Source organism: Cydia amplana, chromosome 19, assembly GCF_948474715.1.
Source record: "Cydia amplana chromosome 19, ilCydAmpl1.1, whole genome shotgun sequence".
NCBI lineage: Eukaryota > Metazoa > Arthropoda > Insecta > Lepidoptera > Tortricidae > Cydia > Cydia amplana.
The window spans coordinates 11,440,361-11,466,821 of NC_086087.1; the positions used below are offsets into that span (position 1 = coordinate 11,440,361).

General features: G+C 36.7%; 1 protein-coding gene across 1 annotated transcript; it reads right to left on the reverse strand.

Annotated features, from left to right (window-relative positions):
• Nucleotides 1-613: 613 nt before the first annotated feature.
• Nucleotides 614-24,898, reverse strand: LOC134656884 (uncharacterized). Its single transcript, XM_063512424.1, has 2 exons — nucleotides 23,936-24,898; nucleotides 614-1,410 (listed from the first exon to the last, which is right to left on the reverse strand). The coding sequence occupies exons 1-2, from the start codon at nucleotides 24,855-24,857 to the stop codon at nucleotides 803-805; spliced, it is 1,530 nt and encodes a 509-aa protein (XP_063368494.1). The 5' UTR covers nucleotides 24,858-24,898; the 3' UTR covers nucleotides 614-802.
• Between the last annotated feature and the right edge of the window lie 1,563 nt (nucleotides 24,899-26,461).

Consider the following 26,461-nt stretch of genomic DNA (forward strand, 5'->3'; position numbering starts at 1 on the left):
AGACATTACATACACAGTAATAGAATTGAAAATACAAAGCAAGCTTCCAAAACACGTCTTTGCACCAAAAAATTTAAAAGCAAGCATCGACTAGGATTCACACAAGACAAGAAACCAATTCAAATTGAAAAATACTTAATATTATGGCTACTTATCATAGATATTCCTATAGAATACATAAATAACAATCCATTTTCATTATTTCTTCCGAAATGGCCCGACTGCAATCTCTCTCACAAAGATTGGTGGCATTTCTATTCAACAAGAAGTGATGGCGCTACGCACTTAGCAGTATTTTCTCAAATACGCGTTTTGTTTTTCAAAGATAGGTAATAGAGATGCATTTGAGCAAATACGTCGAAGTATTTTGACGCTTTTGTGACACGTAGCCCGGGCTAATCATGTTCTTATTAATCTTAATATTTTAGAGCCACCAGAACTTATTAAACAATCTGCTCCTTCTATTTCCGAGCCGATCATGTATTAATTTTTATACGAATTATATAGGTGCAACGTATTCATAAATAACTAAAGATATATACCTAATGATATAAAGCGGTGCAGTATAGTCAAACTGTACGAAGTAAAGTAGGTACATAAGTAGACAGTACATTTTAAAATGATAATAAATAACTATGATAAAGTAAACACACATTTAAAACCACACATAATTTTGACTAAAATACTAACTTTTAAAAAGTTCTATTTGCGGAGATTAACTTTATACAATTGTATTTACACAAAAATCCCGGCCTAGCCTTGTCTTAAAGTAAAACTAAAATACGTATGATACAACTAAAAACTAAACCACTTGGACTGTGGCAAAAGCACTGAATGTAACTTTCTTTGGCGGTTCAGCACTACAGGTCCTCACTACAGACCTTTTCGAGCCATCGTGGCCGTCTCTAGTCTTCAGTACTGGCTTTAGATTAGCCACATCATTATGTGACTGAGCTTTAAACCTTCCAATAGTATTGCTGGGACTGCCTAGGTCTCTCAGCTTGTTGGTTAAGCCTGTAATCCGATGTGATATGTTGGAATAGTTGGTTTTCTTCGGCTCGGGTTTGTTCTTCTCGCTTAACTTCATGGGTAAGTCGAGGTTTTGCAGTGACGCGTATTTGCGATGGTCTGTGGTTAGGTTGATGTTTCTTTTGATTTCTGTGGTTGGCCTAGGGAGCCTGGGTGGTCGTTGGAGGAAGTTGTTAGGCCTGAAGGGTAGTGGGGTGAGTTTAGGCTTGGGGTCGCTGGCCAGCCGGTAGTATTGGGGCACGGGGTCGATCCTGGGGGGTTTCCGGAGGGTGAGGGCCATGGCCATCTTGGTGGGGCGGGCGAGGCTGTCGAACGCGGTGGTGGAGAACTGCGAGCGGCTGCTCCTCCATTCTTCGCGGTCTGACTCGTACCCAGTCGCCACTGTAACATAGAGAAGTGACGATTAGTGATGCATTTAGGAAATGTCCGTCTTATCTAGGTTTGCGCCGACATAAAAAGGGTTTCGTGGAAGAATCACCACAAACGTCTTTCTTACGTTCGTTCTTAATATGACCTCTCTCTTAGTCGTTGTCGATGCAGAGCTATCTGAGAATGACTCGGAGGGATGTTTGGTAAAAGATTTTTTTTTCATTTCCTTGGCTACAAAATTTTCGGCACGCGTAAAAAAATGAAAATCATTGCGTGTAACGAACACCAAATTCATATTATCTCTCCCAAAACAATATGGCAGATAAACAAGAAGAATTACCATAACAATGTATTGTTCCACTTGGTATCGCGTGACTTGAGGTCAAGTTTACATTTACCTAAGTCTCTGAGGTCAATACATTTTTAATGAACCAATTATAATGCAATGTAAGTTTCCTTAATAGCGGTGTTTTTAAAAATGAGACAGAGTAAATATTATCTTGTTTTTGGTCAAAAATTTCGCTTGCCTTATTATGAAGGGACAATGCTACAATGCCGCTAGTATTTTTTGGCACTTTTGGACAGCCGGAATGGGGTATAGGCTTTTAAATAAGTACTGTTGTAGTATTTTGTTACTTAAGTTAGTTCTTCATTTATTCTATGTTTGTGTTTTATGTTGACCTCTTATTTAATTATTTTATTTATATATTATATTTTATAAATAAAGATATTTTATGTAGATAGGTCTGTAGGTACCTATTAAATGAGGTCAGGTGAGGCTATGTATATCATTATCATTATTATTCTTATCATTACCAACATTTAGTTTAAGTGAGAAAATCAACATTGTGTAATATCAGTCGAGCTAATGTTTATTGAACCAAGTTATCTTATTACTATTTATAAGTTATCGAGTTTACTCAATATCGAATTTAGCGACAATATTTGCATATGCATTTATAAAATTGAATAAGTTTCACAAATATTCGTGAAATTTCAAAAGGTGTTAGTGTTACCTATGTTGTCAACCTTGTAACATTTTATTTACTGCTCAAATTGAACCAGTGAATACTTAATAGTAGTTTGTGTTACAATAAGGAATCAAAATGATATATTTCCGTCAAGGTCGTACATTGAATCCTGAATGAAGCGAAGGATTCTAAAGTAGAATCCTGAGCGTAATGAGGGATTCAAGTGTTAACGCCCAAGACGAAATAATTTTGATACCGTGTGACACATACTGCTTTTCACATCAACTATGAGGAAAATAAAAAATCTTAGTGTTGACACAATCTGATGCTTAAACAGATTATTTAAAAATAGTATGCTAGAACAGAAAAGTCTTACTTTGATCCCTCCGAGCAGGGAGGAAAAGTGCCACTTTGACCCCTCCTAGCAGGGAAGAAAAAGCTCTTTTCCGAATAGGTGGTGTTAAAATAAATATAAAACATTCTTAACTCAGGAACAAATATCCGTGATAAACACACAAATAAATGCCCTTACCAGGATTCGAACCCGAACCACTACCGACTATTAGGCTAGAAGGCCGGCCGTTATGGTATTGGAGGTCCATTCGAACTTAAATTTTGATATCTAAATTATTATTTTTTTTATTTACGCCTGCATTTCGCTCGGGCTTATTGGCGTAGGTACATATTTTATTGGCGTGAGTGAGACGCACGGGCGAATGATAACAATATGAGATCATATAAATATCATTTTGACATCAAAATGTAAGTTTAAGTTGGGTGGTTTTACAGTAAACATCTTGCTTCACTCTTAAAGATGACTCACGTTAGACCGGGCCGAGTCCGGGCCGGAGCTTCCGGAGCTTCGTTTTCTATGGAAAGCATCACGTGATCAACTGTCATCTGTCATAGAATCGTAAGCGCTGGAAGCTCCGGCCCGGACACGGCCCGGTCAGCCCGGTCTGAGTGAGTTATCCTTTATACTGAAGTCTCTCAGGTCTGCCGCTACTTACATGGAACCAGCGATCGGATACCGGTATTTTTTGTATGGGAACGGAAACTGTATTTTTTCGTTCTTTGCTAATTATTTCATTTCTAATTTGGCAATCTAATAATACGAAGTCGTTACCTAAACACACCACTGAGTCCTACATTTCGAGTACCTGTAAAATAATTCGTAAAATATGGTTATTTCGAAGTTTTTGCAAAAAACCGGTTCCGATCCCTGCATGGAACTAAAACCTTTCATTTCAATGCCTATAATTTTGTTGCGTTCGTTCTTATAATTGCAAAATTGCTAAAATTGTGTTACTCATATTGCATTTCTGCAATGCAACAACATAGAAATGATGCAAGGTAGCATTCATCGGATGTGCCAATTTGTAGGGTCATTGTACGCACATGACAATACTGCAAACTGGGCTATAACCGCGAAAATGAAATTTGCAAATTGCGGGTATTTTTCTCTGTCACTCTAATTACGCCTTCATTTGATTGCCCATCTGATCAAAAAAATCTGATGCCCATAATATATTTTTTTTGTGCTTTTTGACTCAGTACTAAATCATCGCGGACCTTTCTTAAGTACCCTAGGCCTAGACAAAAAAAAATCCTGCATTCTTTGTAAAGGAGATTTAAAAGTCCAACAAAATAAGAGTCTCAATAAATATATTTTCATAAATAAACGTTAATTGTTTATCTTCACAAATATATCATTATATGCAACATAATTATCAGTTTAACATGATTATATCTTTGGCACTTTTGGGCTGGGTGGGGGTCGGAATGGGGGCGATAAGTAGGTTAGTTTATTAATAGTGTGCTTTTTTATTTTAAGGTAGTTTTAGTGTCTTTGTTTGTGTTTTTTTAAATTGGATTATTGTATTTATTAATTTATGAAATAATGTAATATTTTAAACTAAACTTTAAAAATATCTCGATTTACGAAACTTTACGAGAAATAAATTATCAGTTTAGTAACATTTAATTGGCATTGCATTGGCGTGTAATTAATAGCTATATGATAGTAAATCGGCACGGCATTGCCGTTGGCAAGTTTTGGTAAACCTGTTTATTGCTAGAAAGATGATACCTAAATATAAGGAAGTGCTATAAGGATAACTGAGAATAGTAGACAAACTAAACTTAAGGTCAAAGGAAGTACTTAAATAAAGGTTAAATAAAAGATTTATTGTCTCGCAGACCATATTCGACACTTAAAGATGGTAAAGTAAACATATAGTAGGAACTTAAAGAAAAATATAAAAATGTAATTTCGAGTTTCCAGTACTTAAAGAGTCGGACTAATTTGATCAATATGCATGTAACCAATGAAAATATCAACTTTACCAACTTTATACAAAATCCGTTAGAAGGCTCCACTCCTCACAGCAAGTATCACAACACTGGCCAAAGCTGCAAAACTAAATGTCAACCGATCACCAGTATTAAATCAAATATTTGTCCCGCCAATTTGGCAATGTGCACAGCTTGCACCTAGGCTTTATTTAAATTTTTGTATGCGATCCGTGCGGAAACCCGTGCTTGGAATGCTGAGCTCAAAACTGATGTAATTGGTTGGGTTTAGGTTCGTTGATTTGTCACCAATACAAATCGTCTGCACATTTTGCCTTAGTTTTAAAACGACGTGTAATTTAATTGATTCTTATTAAGAAACGTCCTTTTAGATACAATAGGGCAACATTGCAATTCGTCAAGTGGACATTGCAAGTGCAGCTGAGTTGGTGTCTAAGCGTTATTTGAGAATGCAATGCGTGTACCTTTTTGTTGCAATACATTTTTGCGTAAACCGGCGTAATACAGAACATTCGAAATGAATTAATAAGAAGATTTACGCACATATGTAGGTGAAATAATTATATTATATTTCAGAATTATGTGCTTATCCATATTTGTAGGTATCTTGTTTTAGACGTGTAAGATCTAAATTCCGAGCAAGTTTTGAAAAACATCATTTGACACCAATACCTACTAGGTAGCTACCTAGCTACTTTACCTACTGTTACATTCACATGTGCTGTAATTAAACACGTACCGGTCGAGCATGAAGGGCTCTCGCGCAGATCTTTCGTCGCCTCACACCCAGAACGGCGCAAGTCCCGAACGGTTGGGGTGAAAGAATGCCGTTTTGAAATGTAAAACGTTTGCTTCCTTATATGCGCCTATTAGTGCCTGACGGCGAGTCAAATCAACACCTGCAGGTAATGCAACACCAGTAACACCGCTACATATGTATGTACAGGCAACAGAAGTTGCTAAGCGCGCGAGGTATTCAAAATTACCTTGACGCGCTCTTATTAATTCTTTTAACAATAAAGTCGCGTCAAGATCATTTTGAACAACTTGACCGCTTAGCAACTATTGCTGCTGACTGTACGCCGCGCATCGATATTCACATGACAAAGCAGTCGATTTGAAGTAGGTACGTAACATGTTAAAAAAGCCGACACTGACCTTCCGTTTCTTATTGTTAGGGTTCCGTACCCAAAGGGTAAAAACGGGACCCTATTACTAAGACTCCGCTGTCCGTCCGTCCGTCCGTCCGTCTGTCACCAGGCTGTATCTCACGAACCAACGAAGTTAAGCAACGTCGGGTGGGGTCAGTACTTGGATGGGTGACCGTTTTTTGCTTGTTTTGCTCTATTTTTTGTTGATGGTGCGGAACCTTCCGTGCGCGAGTCCGACTCGCACTTGGCCGGTTTTTTTCAGGTTGTCGTGATTAAAGTGATAAAAATTAAAATAATCATACTTTTACTGAGTATGATATATTTGTTCTTTATCATCTGCTAACCTAGCCGCGTAGCCAACGTGCCAATCGCTTACGCTCCGTAGCGATCGAAACGCAACTGTCACTGTCGCACTAATATGGAAGAGTGATAGAGAGACACAAAGCGATTCGATGGCGAAGCGATAACAATTGTCACCTTGGCTAGGCCGCCTAGACAGCTATGTATCTTTTAGCTTAAGCGAAAGCACATCTAGATACATAAGTACATTGGAAGCCTACACAGTATACTTATGGGTGCTAGCAATTACCGTTGCGCCTCGATCACATAGAAAAAAATCGTATCCACCTCGAAAAAATCGACCTTTTCTTCCCATGCCTCCTTGCTTCGTTCTTTGATTGAGAATTCCTGTTGTTCTAATAAATCACTACATAGTAAAAAACAAAGTAACTGCCCGCTGTCTGTATGCTTAGATCTTTAAAACTATGCAACGGATATTGATGAAGTTTTTTAAATAGATAGAGTGATTCAAGGGGAAGGTTTATGTATAATTTGTTAACCCGTTTGAAGCCGGGGCGGGTCGCTAGTTAACCATGTTACTCGATTCCTCGTTGTTAAAGACGCAAAACTATTCATGTCAAGTACTTTAACCACTTGCACAAATTGAATACTATGATTACTCCAGAGTTTCAGGAACTAATTCCGAAGAAGCCAGTAACGGTCCAACACTGTGCATTGTTGGCTGGCCAATATGGACGTTTATGAGCTGTAGTTGCGTGCGCGCAGGCGGATCGAATCTTCAAACCAGTATAACGTGACCTCGAGAGATAGAACTCAAGTACCATCGGCTTCTCCAATTTTAAGACTGTTGAGCAATTTTCCTCGAGCTTGAAAAGAGAAAAGCGAGGTTTTTAAGCCGGCTTGTCTACGAATATTATTGACTCGTTGCCACTAGTGTACACTGTACAGTATGATGAGCAAGATCTCCGTAGATTTTTAAGCTGATGGGGCATTCCAGAAAAGTGTTGGATTCTTTATTTGTCACGATAGCGTTTGATAACATAGCTTTAATTTCAACGGTATTAAACAAATTTTTGCAGGTTATTGCGGTAGCAAAGTAGACCTTTATGTGGAATGCCCCAGAGGGTGTGCAGACGGTGTGCTGCAAGGGCAGGAGCGTGGTGTCAAGCGGCACTCTCCAACTATTTCCAGTAATGTCCAACGAAACACTTATCCTGGTCTTCATGAGGCGTTGAATAGTCTGTGCGGTTGGAGTGTCAGCTCTGCGGTCTGTGGCGAGCCTAACATACACTCGTTAAACTTTAATCGAAGGCTTTGGCTAGTTGCGTGACTATACTGTATGGTGGTCACTCAGTACTGGTAGTACATACAAATGCAGGAAATAAAATTTATATGTAAATCTGATTCTTTTTTCTTTGAAAATTATTTTCCACGCTTGGTTGCTTTTATGTTTCATATTTAGATACTATATTTTTGTATATATACCTAATTATTAGAAAATTGTGAAATAGTTTTGACGCTTAGTCTTATCTGTTGCTTTGAAGCTTAAATCAAATTTTAATTAGGGCAAGTCAAGTTTGACTAATTATAGAGGCGTAATTAGTTTAGCTGTAATTGTAGTAAGTCTGCTGATGAACATATTCAGACGAACTCGATTATATAAACTTTTTGAATGTATAAAGGCAATTGCATTTCGAAGCATTGTTGCGCCACATTCTCTAATTAATGCTATGCTTTTGTTTATTAGTTTTAACAACCTTTTATTGTTTTACTTTAAAGATTAATAGTACCTAGTTGTAAAAATAGAGGAGTCGTAAACACAATATTTTATGCAATGTTTAAATTGCCAGTCGACAGTGGGCCCGATTCGGATGTTGAACTAGATATCTATTAGACATCACCAAGATACGACAACGATATTTTTAAGATCTAGCCTGTCAAATTTGATATTTCTGGGATTCTGGAGATAGGTAGGTACTCTTGAACGATTTTCACAATGTATAAAACGTCTGGTTATTACCTATGTATTTTTAGATCTCAAAAAACGATTTTGAAACGATAATTCAACGTAAAAGTGACATTGGTTGCCCGAATTGTGCTGCAAAAGATATCTAGTTGAAATCTAAACTAGTTGGTAGGTATCTAGTACATATCGTATCGTTCTCTTCTCTAGAACGGATCTTGTTTTCCGAATACCGCGGAGTTGCATTTGTCGTTTATCGCATATCCTCCATATTGTATCTTTGACGCGATTGCCACCATCACAGTGTAAACAAATAGGTACATCTGGACCAACAGATTAAGACAAGAGACATCATGGCGATGCGACGTGTCAGCAGTTTTCTTTTAGTATAATTGCTGCTGCCATGTTCGTGTCACATGATCACATTATCTTGTTTGTCAATTCAGCTAAAAACGTCTGAGAGTAGCTTCTTAGTTATGTAAAACTCAGTCGTAAAATGAATTGAAGAGAGTTTCTCAACGAAAAAATGCATTCTTTTCAATTCGCATTTCCCACGTAATTGCTGTACCGAATTTATTCAATCAAATTTCGTTACGACAGTCACGATGTGGATTGAATGCACAATGATGCGAGACGGTAGCTGAATGCATCTTGTATTACGAAATAATATATTTTCGTACTGTTGACAGGATACGTTTCACAATCAATCTGAGCAGCTTTAAGAGACCATCAACGTGCACACTAGCGCCACTGCTAAATAATCGTGATTATTTCAATTTAACGAAAGAAATTTAAAAAAAAGCGGCCAAGTGCGAGTCGGACTCGCCCATGAAGGGTTCCGTATTTAGGCGATTTATGACGTATAAAAAAAAAACTACTTAGTAGATCTCGTTCAAACCAATTTTCGGTGGAAGTTTACATGGTAATGTACATCATATATTTTTTTTAGTTTTATCATTCTCTTATTTTAGAAGTTACAGGGGGGGGGGGGACACACACATTTTACCACTTTGGAAGTGTCTCTCGCGCAAACTATTCAGTTTAGAAAAAAATGATATTAGAAACCTCAATATCATTTTTGAAGACCTATCCATAGATACCCCACACGTATGGGTTTGATGAAAAAAAAAATTTGAGTTTCAGTTCGAAGTATGGGGAACCCCAAAAATTTATTGTTTTTTTTTCTATTTTTGTGTGAAAATCTTAATGCGGTTCACAGAATACATCTACTTACCAAGTTTCAACAGTATAGTTCTTATAGTTTCGGAGAAAAGTGGCTGTGACATACGGACGGACAGACAGACGGACAGACAGACAGACAGACAGACAGACAGACAGACAGACAGACAGACAGACATGACGAATCTATAAGGTTCCGTTTTTGCCATTTGGCTACGGAACCCTAAAAAGGAGGCCGCTACGTACTGTATCTTGTAATAAAGTAAGTACCTTTTGAATACATCAAACTAGTTTCTATGTTGCTGGATTCGTCATTGTGGGGCATCATCTGATTCATTAATGTAAAATTTCTATGAAAATATGATGTATATAATTATCATGACACGCCCTCACTATGTTCTATTAAAGTCGGTGGAAAGTTAGCTTTAACGGACTCTACGCAACTAACATAAAACTATTATGCAAAAGATTATCTCTCGTCTAAACTACCAGCTAACCAAGTGCATTAGGTTGCCGAGCAAATCTTTCACAAGGAAGATTTCTGCAACGGAATATATGGTAAATATTAGACGTGCCTAATAGAGTGCCCATTATGCTAACAAACTAAACTTGTAGAAATATGGACAGACCAAGATTTTGAAATACACGGAGTAAACCAACAAACTCTGAGCACGGTCGTATTCCTGAGTATTACGTATGAGTACTTACTGTATATACTTATGTTAGTAGTTTTTATGTAATAAAAATCGTTAGTTTTCTGTGAACAGTGCCTCTTGAATTCGATACATACAGACGAACCATAGGCACATGAACCTATAATATTACGGACAGAGTTTCGCTTACAACACAACTGTGATTCCAACATCCACCAGTTTCTAAGTATTTACGCGTGACACACACACATTGACAGCCCACATCCACCAGTTTGCCGTCAGACGAATCGAAACGTCATTGAAGTAAACATGTCGAAGAAAAATATAAAATATGCCGGCATGCGTAGCTAAATCCTGCTAGAATTGTACCGATCGAAAGAAAAAAGTCACGGAATAACTTTTCATACTTAAGTTTATCAATTAGTACGTAAAATCACGATAATTTGTTGTTTATAAATTATCAAACTGCAAAACAGGAGTGTGATCAGTAACATGAATAGGGTAATTTCCCGAAAGTAGGGTAATTGATACCCTTCTTATTAAATCATTATGTATTAAGAGATCATTTAGGTAAATGGTTAAATTATTGATTGTGCATTTCAAACTAGGTCGGTATGGTAATTTACCGATACTAAGGAGCGATACTTAACGTTTGTTTGTTATGTATTATAATTTTTTTGTTGAAAACCAGATATGTTTCAAGTTAAATGTATAAATGAAAAAAACGTGACGAACTGATTTCATTACGATGCTAAATATCATTAGGTATTGAAAATAAAGATTGCACAAAGTAATTGTGCAATATTGCGCATTTTCAAGACCTATAAAATCAGATACGTACACACCTTTTTTATTGTCTAACGTAAAACTGTCCTAATTTTTTTATTTGAAAACAAGGACGATATTAAAAATAATTGTTTCACCATTAGGGGAGAATTTGTGTTACATGGTAACACTCGTCTACACGCACACATTCAAACCGTCCGCCATTGCAGTGTCACAGTTTGTCTTAGGTGACAGTCCGTCCGTAATATTCTAGGTCCATGCATAGGCATATAAATATTATATTGGTTGTGGGATATGAACTTATTTTCAAAACCATACTTGTCTATTCAAAATTATAAAGATTCATGAAACAAAGCGAATTATAATGCGTAATATCATTAACATGTGTATCCCGAAAAGTCGGGATGTATTTCTTATAAGAGTTATCAGTATGCGATATAGAAAATTCGTGGTTTTATTTCATGAATCTCTATAACCAATTTAAAGACCAACTTACATAACTTCATTCAGTTGCGTGTGGATTTTAAAGTTCAGTATACCCATCTAACGCAGGTTTTAAAATTATACGATTTAGAATATTCGCTGTTGACTTTCCTAATGCGTTAGTATTTGCTCATCAAGTACCAGTTCTAATTGCACAAGGCACTGCCACAGGTCCTAAACTGTTATTGCTATTATGCTGGCCCAGACCAATCATTGTTGATCTCCGACTTTTCTTGGTAAAGTCCCAAGACCAAGGATCTTAATTTGTATGACTATTTTCTGGATCGCTGAGCTCCGGGCTCCGGGGCCTTCGAGGGGCGGAGTAAGCAGAACTTCTTGAACAGCTTTGGTCAGGTATGGGATGGCAAACCTTCATGCAGATGCAGATATGATGGTTGATTTTATCTAAGTGTCAGCTTGATAATGACAGTCATGTCTGTCTCTTTCAATCATGCCGTATTAAAAAGTGTCATTTTATTGCGGGGATAAAGCCATCTATCTGATCCATCATACCATCTGATCCAGCAGGCGTAGGCCTGCTCGGCGCCAAATCTTAAAATACGCCACTGTTGAGTTCACGTTACTCTGGTCCAAACATAGTCCAAACTCACTTGCGCCCGCGCCACCCAAGACAATATACGTCGTGCACACGGTAAACGAGCGATTGTTTGTATTGTACGAATCGCGGATGTTTGGTGAAACATATCCGCGCTCTCTCCGCTTTCTGCAGTGTCAACTTTGCGAGTGCCTAAACTTTTAAAACACGATATGTTTATTTCACCTTAACCCTTTCCATAGTCTAATAAAACATGGTCTTCTCTTCCTAGAGTGACACAAGCCTACGTCACAATAACATTGCCACTTTATATAGCGCTATCGCATATTATCATATAGCGCTGTCGCATGATGACGTAGGCTTGTGTCAGTCACGTGGTCAAGGTCAAGTCGGAAGAGAGTATATTATTATACCATGACCCTTTCCTAGTTTCATCCTACTAAGGCCTTTACACAACCTTCTAAAATTTGTCGCAGGAACTGGTTTTTACGAAAGCTACTTTTCAAGCACATCAACCTAGAGGGAAATTATACCTTACCTATTGGGTTCAGTCTAGTTATGTAACGATTTTTTCCTTCACCGAAAAGGAATATAGGTGTTAATACAAAATGAATAACACTAGCCACCTGAATCAAAGGATGAAGTAAATTATGCAATACCATGTATGGGCGTCTGTCACAACTCACAACATAAAGAGGATGTGTAAGTATCTGTCAACATTTGCCAATTCATCACTCGGTTGTCGTAAAGTTTAACGTGTTTATTATACGGGTTTCACGTAAATTTTCCTTAATGTTACATCTGGATTGCGACCGGTGGTGTGACGCAGGCGAGGTACTGTTAATTTCACTACATATATACCTAGTATAAAACAAAGTCGCTTCCCGTTGTCTGTCTGTCCTTATGTATGCTTAGATCTTTAAAACTACGCAACGGATTTTGATTTTGATGGATTTTGATGATTGCCACAATAATAATAGGGATAAACAAGTAACTAATCATTTCTAACGCACATGAATAATAATCATAAATACTTACTGTAGTACTTATACATCTTGTTAATGATATCGTAAATACGCTTTAATTTCCGTTTAAAATAGGTTTCCACTTCCACTTGTTATAGATCTAACGAAAGACTGACATATAGGAAAAACATATGTAGTAATCATGGCATAATATCGTATGTAATGTTCTGCCAATATGTACAGTTACATACCCACGTACTTACTTTACGTTACGTCAGTTCATCATCGTCTCTGATCTAAAAATAATTGGAGACAAAATCAAGTCCAATGCCAATGCATGGCTTGAAAAAAAAAGAAAAAAGAAAAAAAATATATAGGAAATTGGCAGTCTCGCGACTGTTCGAAACACAGCGGTCTAGTAACTAAGTAACTAGGAGTAAAGAGTACTTAACTAACTGGAATATCGAATTCTTCTTTCTTATTGTATTTATGTAAACCCCTTTGAAATGCACGTAGATACATCTATCGTAACAGTACCTACTTACTACATGTACCTACTTTTTGATTAAACTGACGCCCCAGTAACCAAGTGCTACTACCTCGTACCCCACACTAAATCAATCTTGTAGTTACCAAGCAATTAATTGTTAATTAAGTTACATTTTATATTATATTTATATATATATATATAAATTTAAAGAAAAATTAAGATGATGTCTAAATTAAAGAATACAATCATGACTGATTGTTAAAAAAAAACTGTTTGTGCAAACTGGTAGATCATTCGAAAAAAAAACCGGCCAAGTGCGAGTCGGACTCGCGCACGGAGGGTTCCGCACCATCAACAAAAAATAGAGCAAAACAAGCAAAAAAACGGTCACCCATCCAAGTACTGACCCCGCCCGACGTTGCTTAACTTCGGTCAAAAATCACGTTTGTTGTATGGGAGCCCCACTTAAATCTTTATTTTATTCTGTTTTTAGTATTTGTTGTTATAGCGGCAACAGAAATACATCATCTGTGAAAATTTCAACTGTCTAGCTATCACGGTTCGTGAGATACAGCCTGGTGACAGACGGACGGACGGACGGACGGACGGACAGCGGAGTCTTAGTAATAGGGTCCCGTTTTTACCCTTTGGGTACGGAACCCTAAAAATCGTGACACGTTAGGTACTACTTAACTTATAAAACACGACTTGTATCATCAGTAAATTTAAACACTTCTCATACAGAAATGACATAATCACTACAATATCCAAGTACTTCTAGTTTTAACCTTGAGTTCTACCATAAACATTTACTTACAATAATGTTGATCCTCAAATTAGTAAGTAAGTATACATATTCAGAATTTAGTTGGTCTGGGTCTTGAAGCATATGTGAAACCTAATATGTAAGTATACATATTAATAAGTAGTTATTTCCGTTTTCGTTTACATCTTAAAGTAGGTATCAGTTCAAAAATCATTATGCACTATTAACAATAATTTCAAAGGATGTAGCTATGGAATCTGACAAATTCGGAATGGTTGTAAGGTCAGTTGGCATTGGTGGCAGTCGCTTTCCTAAAAATAGGCATTTTTAGCTAATTTTGGGATAGAGTTAACGATCGGATGGAAAATCGCTTAAACAATAAAGTTTGAAATCTAGGTTACAATAAATAGGTAAGGTGAATTCGGGTAATTCCGAAATATCTCCGAAACTACTGGGTCTAAAATTTTGGAAAAATACACAAAATAGATCTTTACCTATAGATATAGACAGGTAAACCAATTAGAAATGTGCAGTCAAGCGTGAGTCGGACTTAATTACATAGTTTTTGATCCGACCCCTACGGGTTTTTTAAAGACATTTCATTCACGTCAAGACTCGCACTTGACCGGTTTTTTTTATACGAGTAACTGATGTTAATCCTCTACGTAATTCTTATACAATTTGACAGGTGAGCCCCCATTACATACTACCACAGATTATGTTCACGGAATTCAAATGCTCGTTACGTCACAGACTACATATATACAGACGCTGCTATCCCATACATTCAAATGTGACCGCCTAAAAGCGCATCATTACTAGATGGCGTCAATGAAAATGCACTGTTGCCTATCATGGATACAAGATGGCGCTGTGTCACATCCAAATCATAGAATTCCTAACGACATCTATACGTCTTCATTGAAAGTTAGTAGACATATGTCGTTGCCAACGATTAGAAGTAATCAACAGATGTCGCTTTATAGCGTATTGAATAAATCATGAATCTAGTTTAAAACTGGATCAAGCATGAGGGGTGGAAGGAAATGACCGAACAGGATAGTCTTATGTATCTTTCAGTAGGAGTAAAGAGAGTTCGGGTACTTAAGGAGTACAGGGAGGGAAGGGAGAGGCAGGGTACAGAGAAATAGCGTAGCCAAACGGTATAACCATAAAGTAATTTCGGAAAACGATACTGTGGTGATGATAATATTTATATATTATAAGAATGCTACATAAGTCTTGCCGAAACTATTTAAACCGGCTGAAAATAAATACCTGTCATAATAATTTTGCGCATGCTACCATTGGTGCATGGCAAAAGGATTAGACATTACTACTGGCGTAAGTCCGTCTATATGCCACCATGCCACTGGTACTTGAGCGTTTCTTTATATTTTTTTAATCCAATTGCTCAAAAAGTTTTTAGTTTTTGTAGCTGCAAATTGTGCGTAAAGTTTGATTTTTTTACACTAGTGCTAAAAAGTAATCTGATTGATACATTTTAAATAAATGAGTATTATGCGAGACCCGCTTATAAATGACCCACCTGAACAACGCGCGATTGGGCATAAAGGAGTATTATTCGAGACCCAATAGTATTACTTGAACAACGCGCGACTGAATGAAGCTGACGTTCGTACAATACACTTTATACACTTAATATAAATGTAATTAATTAGATATATATCAATATAATGAAATAAAAAAAGATTCATGTTTTTTTACATATAGCTGGTCAACCAAATCTTGTCAGTAAAATAAAGGCGCGAAATTCAAATTTTCTATGGGACGATATCCTTTCGCGCCTACATTTTTCAAATTTGCCGCATTTTTCTACTGTCAAGATCTGGTTGACCATGTATAATTATATGTTCTGAAAATTAATTTTATTAATTTTAATAATACAATTTCTCTTCAATTGGCATAATGCTGACAACAGTGACAACAGAATCCACATTGAAAAACATGGCAATTAAAAGTAAAACTTTTTTTATTCCCTTCCCGCCTTTTTTATTCAACATTTAAAGTGATTTATGTTTGTAAGTAATTGCCAAGAAAGCATAAGTTATTAAATAAAAATGAGTGATTCATACGATTTTGGAGTTAATTTAACGCCACCAGATATCAAAGCAAAGGCATCCGTTGTAAGTGACAGGGCTATAACCGCGAAAATCGAATTTCGCAAATTGCGGGCATTTTTCTCTGTCACTCTAATTACGCCTGCACTGGAGTAAAAGAGAAAGATCCCCGCAATTTGCGAATTTCGGTTTTGGCGGTAGCCCCTCAGTATATTACCGGAAAAATCGAAAGCTCGGTACTCGTGCAAAATGACATACTTCTCGCACTTATATCGAAAACTACTATTTTTTGCCATTTTTTATATTGTGTACTTTTTTGCCACTTTTGTGTTATTTGTACTCAAATTCACGAGCTCTTTCGATCCTAATGAGATAAAATACCTCAATTCATGCTCAATTCACTCTTATCGTGCCTTCTAAAAATTTACGATACAAGTTGCATTGCAATAACTGTAAAAAAGTAACTGATTTGACTAGTACGAAAATACCCTATTGTAACAATACAATGCGACGTTGTCGAGTTAAACTGGACTCGCTTCGCAGTAACTCATAGCAGTTTGGCAACGTCGCGTCGTGCTTTTATTTTTAAGCAACAGATTTGTACATGATTTGTACCATCTTAGTACCTATACATACAAAGATATGTTTTCATAACGTTCCTTTTCAACTTCTCCCATGGCAAAACCCGTACCTATCAAACCTGAAATTATTACACAAAAGCATTTAATGTTTGTTTTAATAAACTTTATCTGTTATAATTAGAATAAATATATCTAATTTTGCGTATATTGACCAGGCAGGTGTTTGTATCACTAATTATGTGACCTATAAGTATCGACAGACAACAGCGTGCACAGAAACGTCAAAAACGGCATCAAGAGCATCAAGTAATGATTATTGCTATTTTAAAATTAGTCCCCTACTTCAGGGTAATGTTATACGCCTGTTCCTTAAAAAAGCAGAAATGGACACTGAGGCATAATTATCATTATTTTGGAATTTAAGTACTATATAATATTATTTGTAGTCTTTTGGAATATCATATTTTATTTGAACTAATAATATTGTATAATAATAAATCATAAAAGCTCTATTTAGGGACAAGAAAGAACTTTCAACGGCAACACTAAAAATTAACTGTCAAGTAGTCAAGTCGCCACAAAGCGGCACCGCGTTTGTTGCCTTTGCTTTGTTTCTGTTTATACAAACTTTTTAATTTCATATTATAGCTTCATTTGAAATATAGTACAAGTACGTGAATAGAATACCTAGACGTGTCTTGCTTGGTGCAGTTGCGTAGGTATGCTAAAAGGAACGTTGGAAGACCGATGTGGCGCTTTAAAGACTGTGCTAAGCGTGATATGTGCCCAAAATATGGGAGGTCGTGCCGCTCACGCATCGGCCTCCACAGTCACCAAACCCGTTGTCTAAACAGCAATGCATAAATCGTCTGCAATAGACGGAAAGACCTGTGATGATGACGTGAATTGCCGATGTAGTAACGGAACACTACTCATCGTAAGATCTACATATGAATCTGACAGTGTCTACTGTTTGCCAATAAATGATAAAAAATTAACACTTCAGGTAAGTTTGTTTTGAATACAAAGGTTAATTAAATAATTTATCACCACACCAACTGGTAAAGGCCCCCTTGATTGTTCAAATACTAATGAGAAAACTAAATTTACTTTTAAATGATGATTTTGAATTATAAATTCTTTATAATGTTCATGTGGATTTGATTTTTTTGGTATTTTATAGTTGGTATTTTCCCTGCTTTGGCATGGTGATAAATTCTGTGTTTCATTAGGTGGCAATGTTTGTTTAACCCTCGTGCCTTGAATTCTCACAACGCTCAAGATTCCACTTCTCGAACCACTCGCTACGCTCATAGTTCAAATCTTCTGCTTGCTCTGGAATCAACATTAGCATGAGCGGTTAAACAACTGCTTTGCCCCCTTGCCCACTAATAACTATTGTCAAGTTTTATTTTAACCCCCCATGCTAATATTGATACCCGAGCAAGCGAAAGATTCCAAAGTATTTAGAGTTAGAGCAAGAAAATTCTGCAGCGATTTTGATAGCCCACGCAGTGCATCTGTTATTGATACATCATAATTTCAAAGACGTTGGACATTTAAAATAACACATGTACTGCGCAGGCGATCAATATCGCTGCAGACTTTTCTTGGTCTAAATCTATACAATGGTTAGTGTTTGCCACTTAATGCAAGTGAAAGTAAGCAAATGTATGTAATCAATTTGCAAACAGACTCCAATGTGAAGGCAATGTGACTTTATTGTGATATTATTACATTTTATATATAAAAAATATGTTTCTGATTTCAGGACCCAGCCTCTAGCCACTAGAAGTTACAATGTACTCGTATGCAACAAGAGAGTGAAGATGAAATAGTCAATGCATCTCTGTACAGTCGCCATCAGATATATCGGAACGGCCAAGGTGTTCACAATATCTGAACGCGCACTCTAACGCCCTGACAATAGAGGCGTGTTCAGATATTTGTGAGCGCCTTGGCCGCTCCGATATATCTGATGGCGACTGTACCACAAGTAAAATATTTTGAATGGAAGATGGTTGAGATTGATTCCTGTTTCAACGGACAGACACATGCTATGAAGATTCTCTTAAAAATAATAAAATACAATTAATAAATTCAATGTTTAACATGATAGTGACTTTATTTTGTCTACCCACTAACAACCAATTTGTTCAATGCTGGCGGGCAATGGGGCGGTAAACTTAAATATTTGATGTGGTATGAAGCTAAATGTTTTGAACATAATGGCAAGCCACTAAAAAGTTTTAATCCTAGATTAGCCATTAAACTGTGGCTAACAGTCTGATTTGTTAATTGTTATATAAGTACAGTCAGCGTCATATAGTAGGTAGCATCCAAAGTATTCAAATAGTTCGGTACACCATATTATTTGTATGGCGAACTGAACTATTTGAATACTTTGGATGCGACCTACTATACGACGCTGACTGTACTTAATTTAAACATATATAAATTGTATATTATTTCTACGGCCTCCTAGCTAGTCAGTAGTGACAGTGACCCTGTTCTGCCTATGAAGTAGGAGGTCCTGGGTTCAAATCCTCATAGGACATTTATTTGTTTTTTAATTGTGTGTGTATATATTAATGGTCTATATCTATTCCCATCTGTCCACACCTCTTGTATGGCGGCGGGGACAAATGGGCCACCACCATGGGACACCATATTAATACACTTTTAGGGGGATCCGAACCTAGGACTTCCAGCTTTTATATGATCACAAAATATAAGATATGTATGTATTTACATTGTATTATTGCTCTCATACATATAGGGATATTTTTTTAAATGTCGGATGTCTCTTCTCTTTTGAGCATGAATAGAAGCAGGGGATAACTGACAGAACGGGATAGTCTTATGTATCTTTCAGTAGGAGTAGCAGCGAAAGCGCTATTATTGTTTGTCCTTGTCACAGTCTCACATCTTGTTTTATTCCCCACCGTAAATTGACCACCGTGATTGGTCGAATTCATTGGTTGCCCACCATAACAAATAAATTCGACCAATCATAGCGGCGCAATGCGACGCTATGATTGGTCGAATTTATATGTTTTGTCCCTCACGGAGGCACGCGTAGACCACTTCTATAGGATGCTACCTTCTATGCTTTTGAGCAAGTTTTTGTCACCTGCCCTGCTATTCAAACTGCTCAAGAATTTACAATGTTTTGTTACCAAGTAGGTCGCTTAGTGTAAGACTGTCCTAAAATATATGTATAGCTATATGAGGACAATTTTGCAATGCGTAAGGTTAAGTAAATTAATATACAAACAGCAACACTCCTAACTGTACATCGGTACAGTTAACACTTAACAGTGTGGGTGATGATACCATGTAGGTTTAATATATTTTAATATTATCACGTTTCTAAGAACAATAGTACATTATTGTCGAGGTTCGGAAGTAGCTACTTGCAGGCTGAGGATTCGTTTTAAACGGACGACCTTGGGAGTCCGTTTAATTGAATCCGAAGCCAGCAAGTAGCCTTCCAGCCGAGTCATATATAGTGCTTTTCTCAAAAATGGTGCAAGAAATAGAAATATTTTACAGAAGCAACGTTCTAATTTTCACAGAGAAAAGTAAAACCATTAAAAAGATTTGCTTGCCGCCTTTAAAAAAAAATTGAAGTGTATTTTTCTGCTGAAAATACGCCAACGTATTTGAGACACCTAAATAGTCGCGGTACCAACATTATAATAATAATAAGTGCTGATCATCTGTTTGGCTGTTTAATGGACCTATGCATGCATTTGATAAGGCCATTTAAAGTTTTAAAAAGTTTGGAACTCGTTTAATAATGGAATTTGTATGCAACATTGCAGTCCCGAAATCGAGACTGCAATGTTTTTAATTTTTAGAATGACCATAAACTACACACTTCGCGACCTATTTTTTAACCGGCAACGTCGACTTTGCCGTCCATTTTTGAGATAAATTATATTATTACTTAATAATGTTGATATGATCATAAAGTATGAGGATTTACTACAGTGACATCTATTGATAGTCTTTCTCAAACAATCGAGCTATTTAGTGTGTTACAACGGCAAGAAACTAACTGTCTAGTAATGCGATAGATGGCGCTTAGAATAGTTCAGGCCATTATTTATTAATTTTTTTCTGCGTCGATTTACTATGTGTAAATGGATGTTTTAAAAGGTTTTTGTTGTAATATGCTAAATAAATTAGAACTATACATGTTAATTTAAAAATTGGCAAGATTTGAAATAACACAAATATATATTTAGGCCCAATGGTGCTCTGAGTGACATCTCTTGAATTTTTGTGGAACTAAGCGAGGCTTGTATGGGCCGACTACTCTATACTATACTTACTTTATGGTTACGTCTATTGTCTGTGGCAGATTTGGTGAGCGAGTGAATGACCGGTTACGAAAGCGACGGACATCTCTGGCCTTGGCATTTTAAACTTCGCATTTGGCATTCTGTGTTTGTTCGGGCTGATTTTTAACTTGACGAAAGTTCTTGTAAAGAAAAAACTATATAATTTCAACACATTAATTCAAATCTTTTTTAGATAGGTATGTGCAGTTTTGACTTAACCGCTAGCAAATACGTCAGATAATCTTCGTGTTATTTAGTTAACTAAAACTAAAACTGACCGGCAAAGTCTCGATTACCTAGCCTGCAAACTGTGTGTACATTATGTTTACCGTCGTGTAAGACTCCGTTTGTGAAATAGTTTGTAAACCATCGATTATCGGTTGTTTCCTAACACGACTATTTTCCGAAGTTTCTAGCACTGCTATAAAATTGCTCGTTTACTTTTAACAATGCATCATTAGGAACATAATAGAAAACAAAACGCCCACGTTCGTAATATTTATTTCAATTGCTTCATAAAAGTAATAATTTAAGGTTTCTTACTTATTCACAATGTTTTTTTCCGTTCGTTAACAATCATACTAAGCATCAATAATTATCATATTAACTAACAATCAATATCTGGGAGACCGAGCTTTGCTCGGAAAATATATAAAAACTCAAAAACCAGCGTTTTCCCAGAGACCAGAGACATAAGACCTAGCTAGATCGATTTTTCGCCCCCGAAAACCCCCATATAGCAAATTTCATCGAAATCGTTAGAGCCGTTTCCGAGATCCCCGAAATAAACAAGAATTGCTCGTTTGTCGAACTGACAAAGTTATACAACTAGAGTCTGTGCGGAAAGAGAAGAGTCGTGGAATGTATGGGGCCCAATACATTCCACGACTCTTCTCTTTCCGAACAGACTCTAAAATAAAAGGCTGCGATTTTTGAAGTGAAAACTCTTTAGCGGCGCTGTGCACTTTTTGAGGTGGGGAAAAAATGTTAAATTCGCGACAGATCACGTGACCGTAAGACGGACACGTGACCTGATCGAAAAACTTACAATGTCATTGAGTTTTTCTTTATTGATTTAAATGCCATCTAGTGAGTTTCCATCTAACTGGTATTAATATAACTCGAGTACGGACAGTGATGTGCTTAGGGGTTTCAAGTAATGCGACGAATAACGCTAGATGGCGTTAACCGCAATTATACATAGTGCTGCAGACATTTTGCAATAGTGACTGAGTTTTCACTTCTGCCAGCACTCCCGGAGTACAACCCGTTGTTTTTTTTTGTTCACTACCAGAGACAAGTAATGTGTATAACCTAGTACGTTACCTTTGGAAATGGACATAAGCTTTGAGAAATAATGAAAGTGAATCACCAGTGTAAGTTGTATCACGATAATAATATATCAACTCTTAATGCAATCAAAATAATTATAGATCTACCGTTTGACTGAAGCAGTTGGTAAGAAGCTATTATATGGTTAGGTAATAGGTACGAATTGGCTGAAGGCTTGTATTATGTTAAATAACAATGTAATACCTACATATAATGTATTTTTAACCCCAAAACTCAGCTACCTCCTACTAGAAATTCACACCGCAGCTTTTTTATCAATCGCCTGAGATGAGGTAGACATTTGGTAAAAAATTCTACCCTGCCGTTTATAGCAATTATTCTTTGAGCAAGATAAATTAAATGGTAATATTTCATTAGCAAATCATTCTGCAATGGGGTTTTAGATCAATTCGTGATTCTTTATTTCCTAGTTTTCTTTGCAAAACAAGGAAGCTCTTGGGTTAGATTGCTAAGTTTTCTGTGATTGCTAATCAACCGCATTGATGCAAACTTTCTATCGCACGACATTCTAATGAGAGACTGTTAATGATCCGCGATTGCGGCAGGTTTGCTTGTTTACTCACACTTTGATGAATTTTGTGATTATTGTATACGACTGGTTAGATCAATTTCCCAAAATCATAATTTACCTGTAGCATAATTTCTATTTGCATTTTTTCCTATTCTTAATTTACACTAGACGCATTAATTCCTAACATGATTTTTCCATTCGCATTTTTTCCTATTCTTAATTTACACCAGACGCATTATTATCCTAGGTTAAATTTTTCTCATAATTAATACTTTCCAAGTCGTTTTATTCGCATTCTTTTTATTTCTTAGGCGATAATATTACCATGGTCCGCACCGCACTGTTTCTTTCCAAAAAAACATTTAGTTTACAACTTAGCTAGACGGGCGGTCTGAGCTGGAGTCTGGGCGGTTTGCCCTTCGGGCATCTGAAGCTACCTAACGAACCTAACCTACCTACACTTTTTTCCCCAAAGTGTAATGATTTCATGGACGTCACACTAAATTAATAGGTTAGGTAGGTTAGGTTCGTTAGGTAGTTTCAGATGCCCGAAGGGCAAACCGCCCAGAAATAGGAGCCCCGCGTCTAGCTAAGTTATGAACTAAATGTTTTTTTGAAAAGAAAGTGGGGTGGGGTAATCGATTTTTTGATTATAGAATAAACGCCGTAAGAAATATTTGTGAGTGGCTAAATTGTCTAATGGGAAAATATGCGAATGGAAAAATCATGTTAGGAATTAATGCGTCTGGTGTAAATTAAGAATAGGAAAAAATGCGAATAGAAATTATGCTACAGGTAAATTATGATTTTGGGAAAATGATCTAACCAGTCTTCAGGCACGCCCCAAACTACGAAATGTGCCAGCTGCGTGCAACGCTGAATAGCCAAGTTTATTTGCTGAACCAGCTAAGAAACAGACCGAGGGTTGCAAGTGTTGCAACCCCTGTCTCTCAACTGGTGCCCTATATCACTATTTTGCTTATCTCTGAATAGTGGAGTCTGCTTTCGGTTTGTACGTATTCTCTGACAAAGGTGAGACATTAAGAACTGAAAATGAGGTAAGTAAATTGTGTTACGATAACTCACCTTTATTACTGGCCGACCACAAATTGCTGGCACCATTCTTCTTAGGTTTACTATCTCTAAACATGAGGATATCAGGGACTTTGCTTTGTTTGTTATCCTTAGGAACCACATCTGGAACTCTTTCAACGTTCACTCTAACGAATTCTCCTTTAAGTACTTTCGTTTGATTATCTTTATTATTTGTAGGTACTGGAGGAGGTGGTGCTTTAGGTTTTTTATGGAACAGCCTTTTCCTGTCAGGTTTGGTTGGTATGTCTACGTTAGTATATATGACACTGTCGATTTCGCCCGGCTCTTCGCTTCTGATGTCTATGAGACTCATCGGCTGATCGAATCGGGAATTGTAATTCTTCTGCTGCACCGTCATGTACGTCAGATCGTTGTCGGTCGTCTGCATCAAATCAAACTCCGCTCGACTTTTCTCGAAACTGTAATCGTCGATACTATTTTTCCTATTCTTAAATATCTCGTACGTCTTCTTTTTCGAAAACAAATTATCGCTACTCGCGTAATTGTTGGCGTTGTTCGTCAGTCGATTACGCATCTTGAAATATTTGTACGTGAAATATATCCTCTTGAAGTCCTGCTCGTTTTCGAATTTGAGGGCTATCGCTTCTTTCGTCAGGTTTTTGGTTACGTAAAAGACTAGAGTGTTCTCGCAGTTAGGGTAGTTTTCGACATTGACGCAGTTCGTTATGTCGTCGATGGAGATGTTTTCGTATTTGTTTTTGAGTTCTGAGAATTCATCGTCCTTTGTGAGGAGTTGGAGTTGGTCTTTCTCGTTGAAGCCGACGACGATGTTGTAGGTGGTGGGGTTGGTAGGCTTGATGGCGAGGATGTCGAACTGGTTGTTGTTGTGGAGTTTCTGTCGCGCGACGCACGCAGCGAAACCGCCGCTGCGGGTAGTCTTCTTCACCGTCATCGTTCTGTAACAATGACATTGGATCTTTTATTATGGCATTTTACGCTTTGTTTAAAAAAGAAGCACATGTAAATTGTAAATGTTCAATTTATATTCAAGTCACTTATGTCTATTTTAGATTTTTTGTAAAAATACGTATAAATAATTATTTTACTAAGCAATATGGACAACCATATTTCTTAATCAAACACTACTAATGTACTGAACACTGAATCTATATAATATATATTCAGAACAAATTGGAAGATAACGGAAGGTTGGAAAAGTGAATTATAAATGAATAATGAGCATGATGCACAAAATTGCTATCTTCTTGTTTTGATAAAGTTACTTACAACTTACAACCAAAATAGTTCCAGCGTTTTTAAGACTAGGTATTATAAGTATAGAGTCTTAGAATTCTTATTATATCGAATTACCCACTACGAGTAACATACTCGTGAAGTCGTAAACAAAAAAGCAATTTAACCTCAATAATTCAAGAAAAACACGATTTATAAAATGACGAAAATTAAGCGTTAGAATTGGTTCTAGTTATGCGACTTTTGACAAATGTTGCATGTTAAAAAGTTTTCGCATAATAATGTGACGAGTTCAGTATTGCCACATTTCGCCATATAATATAATTCCCACTATTCGTCACTTTATATAACGTAATCTTTATTGCGTGGAGTGAATTTTTAAATTTAGTGTTTTTAAGATGAACCAGTAACCCCGGAATATGTTATTTGGAAACAACGTGTATCAGGCATGAATACATGAATACCTACTTAAATTTTTCCGTTACTTTTGTTTTACTTGTGGGTCAAACAGATTACTGTGTTATCGTCTTTCCTGTAGACATACACAAGAGTTAAGGGCTCTAAAGGTTAATTTTCTTATTTAACCCTTATCCACGTGAAAAGGTCCTCCTTTTATTTAGAGAACTATGATAAAATAATTACTTACATGCCCACAAGCTGTTAACTATTGCCCACAGGAGAGAAAAATGTACAGTTAGCGCTAACACCTTAAAGGGATAAGTTCGCCTTTGTACTGCCTATCCTGTGCCATAAATTTGTGTTTTGTGTTTTGTACAATAAAGAGTTTATACATACATACATACATATAGCCCTTAACTCTTGTGTATGTCTACAGGAAAGACGATAACACAGTAATCTGTTTGACCCTTGTACTATGAATACTCGTAGGTAATTAAGCTCTTGTAAAATTGCAAGTAGAACCGTGATACTAGATGTAAACTTTGTCTGAAATATACTAACTTACTAACAAGAAATAACCATCAAAAATACGATCTACGTTGGCCTCAAAATACAAACTTTAACAGATAATTACCATAACAAATTAATTATACAAATATACCAACTAAATGGCCAACGACGATTAGAAGTTATAGCACCTATTAGCAATTTACTCCGAATCAGTGAAACGAATGTTTGCGATCAAAAACGAATACGTTAAGTGGTCGATTTATTTCGGAAACTTTCACTAAGATTTTATTTTCGCTTAAAAGCTTTAATAATGAATTGGAAAGATTAATATTTGTCCTTATTTCCCTACTTGATTAAGCGCCACTTGCACCATCCCACTAAACCGGGGTTAAC

What these genes read in the sequence shown, in the direction of transcription:
- LOC134656884 (XM_063512424.1), bottom strand. Translation starts at nt 24,857, where the DNA reads ATGACGGTGAAGAAGACTACCCGCAGCGGCGGTTTCGCTGCGTGCGTC. An exon ending in GTGGTCGGCCAGTAATAAAG is followed by an intron (nt 1,411 to 23,935) that starts GTGAGTTATCGT and finishes TCTATGTTACAG; the next exon opens with TGGCGACTGGGTACGAGTCA.